A 10,894-nucleotide genomic window follows, 5' to 3' on the forward strand; every position below is an offset into this window, starting at 1 on the left:
CTATCCTGAGCCCAAATAGAGGAGGTCTTGAGGGGCTTTGCCAAGCTAGTCAAAAGCAGTGGGCACTCCACAGATACTCACTGCCCCTCATGAGGGCTATGTGGGGTCCTAAATCTCGACATAAGCACCTGCTGGCCGCCGCCCCACTCTGGCTCTGATGCGCCTGTGGTTGCTAAGATGCTGTGACAGGAAGCGGGTTGGAGGCGCTGCAGGGTTTCCTGCACCCCGGGGCCGGGCGGGCGGGTGAGCAGGGCGCACAGGCCCAGCCACGAGACAGCCTCTGGGGTGTCCTGGCACTTCCTCCTCCACCCATTGTTACTTCCGTGGGGCCTGGGCCCCTGTGGCCCCATCTACCTCCAGCCCCAGGTCACAGTCCTGCCCCCTGGGGCCGGCCTGGGTTCCCAGGGGGGACTGTGGGGCACAGCTTTTGGGGGACGAAGGGCTCTGGCCATGAAGTCACGGCAAAAAGGAAAGAAGAAGGGGGCCTCCAAAGAGAGGGTGTTCGGGTGCGACCTCCAGGAGCACCTCCAGTTCTCGGGCTTGGAAGGTAAGAGGGTCCTGGGCAGGGGGGCAGGATGCTGAGAGGTTCCGGGCCAGGACGGTGTGGGGAGTCCAGAGTGTGGGCCTAAGCAACAGCCAGGGCAGAAGCTCCCCCATGCTAGGGTCTGCCCAGGCTGTTGAAAGCAGGAAGCTAGGAAGCGTAGCTCTGAGAAGACCGTGTGGGGTGGGGTCCTCTTGTGAAACTCAGCGATGGGGCTTTGAGTGAGGCTTTGAGTGAGGAAGGGGTGTGAGTGAAGCAGCTGAAGGACCCCAGAGTTTGCGGATAATGAGTGGAGAGCAGGAATTAGGGGGAACTGAGGGACCTCCGCCCCAGGTTCTGTGACTTTATGCATTCCCATTCCATGCAAAGGAAGAAAAGGTTCAGTATGGAGATTGGGGGCCACCAAGGGGATCCTGAAGTTTGAACTGTTCCTAGGGGTGTGGTGTGACTGTGTGCTAGCCCCTTCTCCCCCTGAGTGACCAGTGCAGACAACCCCCTATCTGGAGTCACCTGGAACCTGCTCTGGATGGACTGGATGCTAGTCTTGGTGCTTTTCGGCACTGAGATGGGAGTCCCTTTCAGGACAATCCCCCCCCCCCCCAATCTGTGTTTCCTCTTTGTTCTCCTGCAGTGGAGGAGGGAGGTGCTTGCTCCTTTGCTCATTTCCTACTCTAGGGTCTGCCCCTGTGTCCCCAGAGACCTTCTTCCTCTTTTTCCTCTTCAGCCCGCCTTTTCCCCACTGACCCCCTGGAGTCCCACTTTCTGGCACATTAATTGAGGAACACCAGAACTCCCAGGACACAGCCTGCTTCTCTTCCTAAAGGAGAGAACAAATGTCCTTTTGCTGCATACCTGAAGATCCTCAACCCTGGTGTGTCATGTGAAACTAGATAGAAATGCACTTTTTAGGCTCTTCTGCCCAGACCTAACCCTCAGCAGAACCCAGAGAAGTAGCGAATAGTCAGATGCAAGAGGGAGGAAATGGGGCAAAGGGCTTCCGTCAGGTCTGCAAACCGTGAGGGTAGACATCACACAGAGGTGGCAGGCTGGAATGGGCAGTCTGTGAGGTTTTTGGGGTGAGCTGGGTCTCCCCCAAAGCTCAACACCTCTCTCTGCTGTGCTCAGTACCCCAGGTGCTGCAGAGCTGTGCGAAGTTCGTGGAGGAACATGGGGTGGTGGATGGCATCTACCGCCTTTCAGGGGTGTCCTCCAACATCCAAAAGCTCCGGTGAGTTGGGCAGTGGGGAGGGAGAGGAGTGTCCCCCGGGACAGGGAGGCCAGTATTCATAGTACACTCTATGTATCTCAAAAATGTGCAGATTGGGGCTGGAGCGGTGGCACAGCTGTAAGGTGTTTGCCTTGCATGCAGCTGACCTAGGATGGACCTCGGTTCAATCCCCGCATCCTATATGCTCCCCCAAGCCAGGAGCAATTTCTGAGTGCATAGCCAGAAGTTGTTTCCTGAGTATCACGGGGTGTGGCCCAAAAGAACAACAACAACAACAACAACAAAAGTACAGATTGGGACTAGAGCAGTAGCACGGTGGGGAGGGCATTTACCTTGCATGTGGCCAAGCCAGGTTTGATCCACAGCATACCATAATGTCCCTCAAGCATCACCCAGAAGTAATTCTTGAGAGCAGAGCCAGGAGTAAAATCCCAGTCCTAGGGCAGCTGAGACATAGGACAGAGAGGAGGGCATTTGCCTTGCATGAAGCAGACCTGAGTTAGATCCTCGGCATCCTATAGGGCCCCCCAAATCCCACCAGGACAATGCCCAAGCCAGAGCCAGGAGTGAGCTCTGAGCATCACCAACTATGTCCTCAAAACAAACAAAAAATGCAGATCGCATGGACCATGACATGCCCCCCTGGCAGAGGTATAGCTATGGACAGCAGGAGGTGGTCTAGCCTCACCCCTCATTCCAGAACATTCACTGCTTTTCCCAGCCATCAGGAGACTTGACAGAGCCCTTGCAGGATGGCGTTTCTGCCTCTCAGAGTTGGAACCTGGACCAACCATTGAATCACATGATTGCTGGAGGCGGATAACTTTGCTTGTCTGGGATGCCCCCATATGCAAAGCCTGAATTTCCCAGACCTCACAGTTGTCTGTTCCGGGGGTGGAAAACATGACTGGAACTGAGCACTGACTTTCACTGGCAAGAGTCACAGAGCTGGGGCCTGAGAGATAGCATGGAGGTAGGGCTTTGCCTTGCACACAGAAGGAAGGTGGTTAGAATCCCAGCATCCCATATGGTCCCCCGAGCCTGCCAGGGGCGATTTCTGAGTGTAGTGCCAGGAGTAAGCCCTGAGCGCTGCCGGGTGTACCCAAAAACCAAAAAAAAAAAAAAAAAAGAATCACAGAGCTAGGTCCTCACAGACCTTCCACATTGACATGTCTCCTAAGGGTGTAGCCTCACTACCTACCGTTGCCCAGATCCTCCATATGCCCTGTCCCCAATCCTGTTCTGACCATGCTGCGCCCCCAGGCAGGAGTTTGAAACCGAGCGGCAACCAGAGCTACACCGGGAGCTGTACCTGCAGGACATCCACTGCGTGTCTTCACTATGCAAAGCCTACTTCCGGGAGCTGCCAGACCCCCTGCTCACTTACAGGCTTTATGACAAGTTCGCTGTGAGTTGGGGCGACTGGGTGCTGCTGGCTATGCCATCAGGCAGGATTCCTGACATAGTCCCAGTGATTCTGAGCAGTGGGGACCTTTAAAAAATAAAATGGTTCAAGAAGCTAGAGCGATAGCACATCTGGGAGGGCCTTTTCTTTGCACACAGACAACTCGGATTCATTTCTTTTCTTTTTTTCTTTTTTTGGTTTTTGGGCCACACCCAGTGACTCTCAGGGGTTACTCCTGGCTATGCGCTCAGAAGTGGCTCCTGGCTTGGGGGACCACATGGGACGCCGGGGGATAGAACCACGGTCCGTCCAAGGCTAGCGCAGGCAAGGCAGGCACCTTACCTCTAGCGCCACTGCCCGGCCCCCCCGGATTCATTTCTGATCTTGGCATCCCATATGGTCCCCTGAGCCTGCCAGAAGTGATTCCTGAAAACAGAGCCAGGAGTAACTCCGGGGTGCAGACAAGTGTGGCCCTAAAGCCAAACCAAAGAAAATAAAACAGTTCTGGGAACCAGAGCAATAGCACATCAGTGAAAGCACTTGCCTTGCATGTGACCAGCCCGGGTTCAATTCCTGGTATCCCATATGGCTCCCCTGAGCACTACTGCCAGGAGTGATTCCAAAGTGCAGAGCTAGGAGTAACACCTGAGCTTTGCCAGGTGTGGCTCAAATAAATAAATGGAAACAACAACAAAACATGTAAAACTGGTCTTTAGGGGGCCAGAGAGATAGCATGGAGGTAAGGAGTTTGCCTTGTATGCAGAGGACGGTGGTTCAAATCCCAGCATCCCATATGGTCCCCCGAGCCTGCCGGGAGCAATTTCTGTTTTTTTTTTTTTTTTTTGGTTTTTGGGCCACACCCGGCAGTGCTCAGGGGTTACTCCCAGCTGTCTGCTCAGAAATAGCTCCTGGCAGGCACAGGGGACCATATGGGACACCGGGATTCGAACCAACCACCTTTGGTCCTGAATCGGCTGCTTGCAAGGCACTGTGCTATCTCTCCGGGCCCGCCGGGAGCAATTTCTGAGCGTAGAGCCAGGAGTAACCCCTGAGCGCTGCTGGATGTGACCCAAAAACAAACAAATAACAACAACAACAACAACAAAAACTGGTCTTTAGGGTCTCTGCCCCAACAGTTTTGGAGGTTTACACTCAGTGATGCTTAGCCTAGTTGTGTGACCCTGAGGGTTTGAGGCAACCCCTCCCTTGATGCTGACACCGTTGTTCCACACTATGGGCTGCAGAGGCCAGACTCAGGGCAGCCTGTGGAGCATCTCTTTACCATGTCTACTTGGAAGAATCTGTGTCACCTATTTGCTGTTACACCTGGGTCAATACATTAAAGAGAAAGAACCTTCCAGAAGAGCACTTTCCTCTCTTTGAGCTCTGGGTGCATGGGCCATGGCCTTTGGCTAAGGAGCCTGGACTGGGGGAATAGAAAGTGCTTGAAGGCTGAGTGAGCTTTGTTCTATCATGGGTGTGACCCCAACAATCTCTTGAATAGCCCCCCAGGGTACTGGCACACTGGGCCCCTCACCACAACCACTCCTGCCCAGCCTCCCGCTCTGTTTATGCACAGCTGAAGGTCTTGGGGTGTTGGGATGGCTTGACATGGGGAGGGCACAGCCAATTACTAGAACTCACAGCTCAGTGCTCTGGAACCCTGGTCCCCATCCAGGAGGCAGTGGCTGTGCAGCTGGAGAATGAGCGTCTGGTCAAGATCCTGGAGGTGCTACAGGAGCTGCCGAGACCGAACCACAGGTCTGTGGGGACTCCTGCTCCCTTACCTGGGGCTCTGGGGTGCCGTTACTGATCTTGCCTCCACACAGGACCCTGGAGTTTCTCATGCGGCACTTGGTGCACATGGCATCCCACAGCGCCCAGACCAACATGCACGCCCGCAACCTGGCCATTGTGTGGGCCCCCAACTTGCTGAGGTGGGCTTGTGTGCACCCACTTGTCCTACGGGTGCCCTGGGATGACGGGCAGGGGAAAGATTCAGGGCTGAGTAGGGTAGTTCAAGGAGGGCATCCGAGAGGGCTGCATGGAGGAGGAGATGTGGTGGGTATTGGCAGATGGATGACAGACATCCCCACAGATCCAAGGACATAGAGGCATCAGGGTTCAATGGGACGGCGGCCTTCATGGAGGTGCGTGTGCAATCCATCGTGGTTGAGTTCATCCTCACGCATGTGGACCAGCTCTTTGGGGACTCCAGCCTTCCTGGTCAGTTTCCCGCCATGCCTGTCCCTGTCTGGGGGGTTCTGGAGCAGGCAGAGGGGAGGCTGAGGGGCGACTGCTAATAATTTGCTTGTATTCATCAAGAGACGCTGTAGAAAATGGGCACATGTGGCCAGAGCGATAGCACAGTGGGTAGGGTGCTTGCCTGGCAGGCGGCCACCCTAAATTCCATCGCTAGCATCCTATATGGTCTCCTGACCCCGTCAGGAATGATTTCTGAGTGAAGTGCCAGGAGTAATCCCTGAGCACCATTAGGTGTGGTCCAAAAACAAACAAAAAAGAAATGCAGGGGCTGGAGAGATAGCATGGAGGTAAAGCGTTTGCCTTTCATGCAGAAGTTATTGGTTCGAATCCCGGCATCCCATATGGTCCCCTGAGCCTGCCAGGAGCGATGTCTGAGCATAGAGCCAGGAGTAACCCCTGAGTGCTGCCAGGTGTACCCAAAAACCAAAAAAAAAAAAAAAAATGCAGGGGCAGAAGTGGTAGCACAGCGGGGAGGGCGTTTGCTTTGGTCAACCTGAGTTCAATTCCTGGCATCCGATAAAACCCCCCACACTCCAAGTGTGATCCCTGAATGCAGAGCTAGCCCCAACCCTTTTCTGGGTGTGTCGGGGTGCAGCAGGAATCTCTCAACACTGCCTTGACTCTTGCTGAGTTGGGGGCATCCTCGGTCCACGGTGCCTGCGGTCTCTGCACCCTGCAACCTGACCCTTCTGTGCCCCAGGTGCTGAGGCTGAGATCAGGCGGCGTGCCCTTGCTGAGCCCCTGGAAGATCATGTGGCCCGGTCTTTGTCCTACCATCTGCCTAGCAGCCTCCAGGTGGGCGATGGGCCCCCCCAGATACGGCCCTACCATACCATCATCGAGATCGCCGAGCACAAGTGAGGCCGTTGGCACGCCCTCCCACCCCAATTCTGTTCTGGACACCCCTGTGACCCTGTCTTCCCCTTCAGGAGGAAGGGGTCCCTGAAAGTCCGGAAGTGGAGGTCCATCTTTAACCTGGGCCGCTCTGGCCATGAGACCAAAAGGAAACTCCCACGGGGTGCTGAGGACAGGGGTGAGTGTGAGGGCTAGAGGGGCAACTGTGCTGTGCCGGGGGACTGCTGGCCCTACGCACACCTTTTCCCTCAGAGGACAAGCCAGACAAGGGGACATTGCGACCAGCCAAGAGCATGGACTCACTGAGCGCAGGAGCCATGGGAGCCACTGAGGGTGAGTGGGTCCAGATGGTCTGGCCCAGGGCTCTGAGCCTGAGTTTTAGCACACACCCATGGTTGTCCACAGTGGGGAAGGAGAGGTGACCTTGGCCCAGAGTTACAGAGGGCTTGTAAACCTGGGTGTTATCCCCAAGCTCACAAGAACCCTCCAGAACCTTTGGAGGTGGGATGACTCTCCCCATTTCTCCCCTACAGATTCCGAGGGCCTGGAGGTGTCAAATGAGCCGCCTACCCCAACCACAGAGAGTGACCCTCTGGATGCAGCAGAGGGTGGGCAGGATGCAGAGTACGAGGGCCCTGCAGGCAGCACCTCAGAGCCAGGGACCCCACAGGCCGGGCGGTCGGCATCACGTGTGGGGGGCGGCCGAGCAGAACGTCCCACAGGCTTCCACATCTCGGTCCCCTACAATGTCAACGTCCCCTCCCACATCACATCTATCCTCAGTGCCTCCCCCAACATCATCTCCAACATTTCCCTGACTCGCCTGACACGAGGCCTAGAGTGTCCGGCTTTGCAGACCCGGACAAACCTTGCTGTTGACCTCAGCTCCCCAGGTGAGCCCCCTGAACAGTGTTTGAGAGGGTACCTCCAAGGCATCCTGAACTGGATCAGAGCATGGGCAGTTGAGGCTACAGCCTAGTGTGGCTTCAGGTGCTTTCTGCATGTTTCTTTTTTTGTTTGTTTGTTTTGTTCTTATTTTTGGGCCACACCCGATGGATGGCGCTCAGGGATTACTCCTGGTTCTGTGCTCAGAAATTACCCCTGGGGCCGGGAGAGATAGCACAACGGTGTTTGCCTTGCAAGCAGCCGATCCAGGACCCAAGGTGGTTGGTTGGAATCCCAGTGTCCCATATGGTCCCCCGTGCCTGCCAGGAGCTATTTCTGAGCAGACAGCCAGGAGTAACCCTTGAGCACCACCGGGTGTGGCCCAAAAACTAAAAAAAAAAAAAAAAAAAAAAAAAAGAAATCACCCCTGGCAGGCTCGGGGAACCACATGGGATGCCGGGATTTGAACTACCATCCTTCTGTATGCAAGGCAAACGCTTTACCTCCATGCTATGTCTCCGGCCCCTTTCTTTTTTATTTTAAAAAAGATTTTTCTGGGGCCGGAGAGATAGCATGGAGGTAAGGCGTTTGCCTCTCATGCAAAAGGTCATCGGTTCGAATCCCGGCGTCCCATATGGTCCCCTGTGCTTGCCAGGAGTGACTTCTGAGCATGGAGTCAGGAGTAACTCCTGAGCACTGCCGGGTGAGACCCAAAAAAGCAAAAAAAAAAAAAAAAAGATTTTTCTGGGCTAGAGCGATAACACAGTGGGAAGGGCACTTGCCTTGCATGTGGCTGAACAAACTTCAATCCCTGGCATCCTCTAGAGTCCCCTGAGGACTTCCAGGATTAATTTCCTTTTTCTTTTTCTTTTTTAAATATGGAACACTTCACGAATTTGCATGTCATCCTTGCACAGGGGCCATGCTAATCTTCTCTGTATTGTTCCAATTTTAGTATATGTGCTGCCAAAGCGAGCACTCCAGGATTAATTTTTTTTTTTTGGCCACACCCGGTGGTGCTCAGGGGTTACTCCTGGCTGTCTGCTCAGAAATAGCTCCTGGCAGGCACGGGGGACCATATGGGACACCGGGATTTGAACCAACCACCTTAGGTCCTGGATCAGCTGCTTGCAAGGCAAACACCACTGTGCTATCTCTCCGGGCCCAGGATTAATTTCTAAGTGTAGAGCCAGGAGTAACCTCTGAGCACAGCCGGATGTGGCTCCAACTCTCAAAAGTAGAGATTTGAGGTCACACCTGGCTGTGTTCAGTGTTCACCCTAGTTCTGTGCTTGCGCATCGAACCTGGGTGTGCCCTGGGCAAAGTGGCACTGTGCCCTCGCCCTCGCTCTGTCGGGCTACTTCCCTGAGTCTTACTGTCAAAGTCTGCTGAGGGGCAACCAAACAAGAGAAGCTGTTGAGAAGTCAGGTCTTTGCTGCTTCATCCCCAGAGGAGTTGGCAAGGAGTGGGGGCAGCTCCCAGAATGCTCTGTGGATGGGGGGCTACTGTGGGGCCTTCTCATTCTGTACAAGCTGAGTTTCCTCCTGGGCTGGAGGGACTCCCAGCTGGCTCCTTTGTCTATGGGGGTGTGCAGTAAAATAAGCACGAGGCAGCCAGCAGACTAGGGGGCTACCCACCCTGATGCGGCTTCCTGACTTCCACAGGTGTGTCTGGGGAGCATCATCCTGTCCCACCCGCCCCTGAGGACTCCCTTTCCAGGGCCCTGCAGGATACCTTTTCCTTCCTGGAGGACTCCAGCAGCTCGGATCTGGGGGCTGATGATGGGGAGATGGAGCTTGGGGTACCCACAGCTGCAGAGGATGACCCCGGGCTGGGCTACCTGGACGAGCTCCTGGTGGCCGGGAGGCAGGTATGGAGAGGCAGGGAAGGGTGGGTGAGCACTATGAGGGACTGTGGGGCGCAGCCAGTTCTGAGTCACCTCTGGCCCCCAGGTAGAGGAGTTCTCTGTGGAGCCACCCCTGGATGACCTCTCCCTGGATGAGGCACACTTTGTCCTTGCCCCCAGCTGCTGCTCCCCACTCCCTGAGGGTGTCCCAGCTGGGATGGAAGAAAGTGGGGAGGACGTTTTCCTGAGCGCCAATGATGACATCAGCCCCCTGCTTCAGCCTGGAGACCATCTCGGATGGGAGGGCCACAGGAACCTTGAGGAAGGGGCGGTAGAGGATGGCAGGGATTCAGCTCATGGGTTGATGGAAGCAGAACAGTCCTGGCAGGAGGTGTGGGACCACCCAGACCAGGGGTGCCACAGGGAGGAGGTGGAAGAGAGGATGGAGAACAAAGAGGAGAGCCTGGGAAGTCCAGAGACTGAGATTTGCCAGCAAGTGCAGGGCACAGAAAGGGAACTGGGAGGAGATAAGGGTGAGGATGGGGGGCAGCATTGGGAGGCAGGGGCAACAGGGGAACACCTTGAGGAGAGAGGGGAGCACCAGGACAAGAGCAGGGAGCACCCAGAGGCTAGTGGGGAGCACCAACAGAATGGGGAGAACTCAGAGGAGAGTAGGGAGGCTCTAGAGGAGAATAAGGAGCACTCAGAGAAGAGTTGGGAGCACCTAGAAAGTGAGGAGCATCCAGAGGTGATTAGGGAGCACTCCAAGGAGAGTAAAGAACACCCAAAAGAGAGAGAAGAGGACCCAGAGGAGAGTGGGGAGCATCCAGAGAAGAGCAAGGCACACCCAGAAGAGACTGAGGAGCATCCTGAGAACAGGAAGCACCCAGAGGAGAGCCAGGAGCATCAGGAGCCTGGAGGGCTTGAGCAGGCTCTGGGGGCTGCAGAGGGCAGAGATGAGTCCATGGCACAGCTGGATGCTGGGGACCAAGAAGGGAGAGAACAAAGGGATGGTGGGCACAGTGACTATGGAGAGGGCGAGGATGATGCTGAAGATGGGGAGGATGATGGGGTCAGGGGAGATAGGGAGAAAAGAGAGAGCGGGGATGGCGAGGTGCAGGGAGACACAGGAACCAGAGAGAACCTTTTAGAACAGGACACCCTCCCCACAGGTTTGTGGGCTGATACCTCTGAGGGCCCTGCCCTGGGCCTGCAATGGAATGATGAGCCTGGGGGCTGCCGTCTGAGCCTGGGCGCTGGTGTAGGCATGCGCCTGGCCTCTAGCCTGCTGCAGGTCCAGCACGTGCGGTCAGTGCCTGTGGTGCCCCCCAAGCCCCAGTTTGCCAAGGTTCCCAGTGCCTTGTGCAGCAAGATCCATGTGGCGCCAGCCAGCCCGTGCCCTAGGCCGGGCCGGCTGGACGGAACCCAGGGTGAGAAGACATGGGGTCCACGGGGCGCCCGAACCTCCTGGAAGAATGGTGGGAGCCTTTCCTTTGACGCCGCTGTGGCTCTGGCCAGGGACCGCCAGAGGACCAAGGCGCAGGGAACTCAGGACTGCAGCCTCTCCCGCAGGGGTGGCCCCTTTGGTCAGGTTCCTGCACAAGGGCCCCAGTCCATGAGTGGCCTGGGGCACCCTGAAGAAGGGGCTGAACCTCGAAGCCGCCTTAGTCTGCCCCCTCAAGAGCCCCAGGTGCCCGAGCCCCTCTTGCTGCCTCAGCGCAGGTCCTACGCCTTCGAGACTCAGGCCCAGGCTGGGGGTGGGGTGGGGCTGTGATGAATCACAGGGGAGGGGACAGCAGATGGCTTCCCCAACCAGAGCTTTTGTTCTCCATACTTTGGCCCGAACACTTGGCCCATTGGAAGGTGAGG

At 56.0% G+C, this 10,894-nt stretch overlaps 1 protein-coding gene and 1 non-coding gene across 2 annotated transcripts; one reads left to right on the forward strand and one right to left on the reverse strand.

The window, feature by feature from the left end:
• The first annotated feature begins 450 nt into the window (after positions 1-450).
• ARHGAP30 (Rho GTPase activating protein 30) lies at positions 451-10,894 on the forward strand. The gene is given in 13 exon segments (XM_049777617.1): positions 451-547; positions 1,667-1,769; positions 3,033-3,177; positions 4,853-4,935; positions 5,004-5,111; positions 5,273-5,400; positions 6,140-6,296; positions 6,369-6,472; positions 6,547-6,627; positions 6,828-7,205; positions 8,793-9,049; positions 9,132-9,521; positions 9,693-10,894. Coding segments are annotated over 13 exon segments (3,138 nt in total). The 3' UTR covers positions 10,800-10,894.
• LOC126015088 (U6 spliceosomal RNA) lies at positions 8,052-8,158 on the reverse strand. Its single transcript, XR_007497987.1, has one exon. It is a non-coding gene; the product is annotated as a U6 spliceosomal RNA (small nuclear RNA).

This window comes from Suncus etruscus, chromosome 7 (assembly GCF_024139225.1).
Source record: "Suncus etruscus isolate mSunEtr1 chromosome 7, mSunEtr1.pri.cur, whole genome shotgun sequence".
Lineage (NCBI taxonomy): Eukaryota > Metazoa > Chordata > Mammalia > Eulipotyphla > Soricidae > Suncus > Suncus etruscus.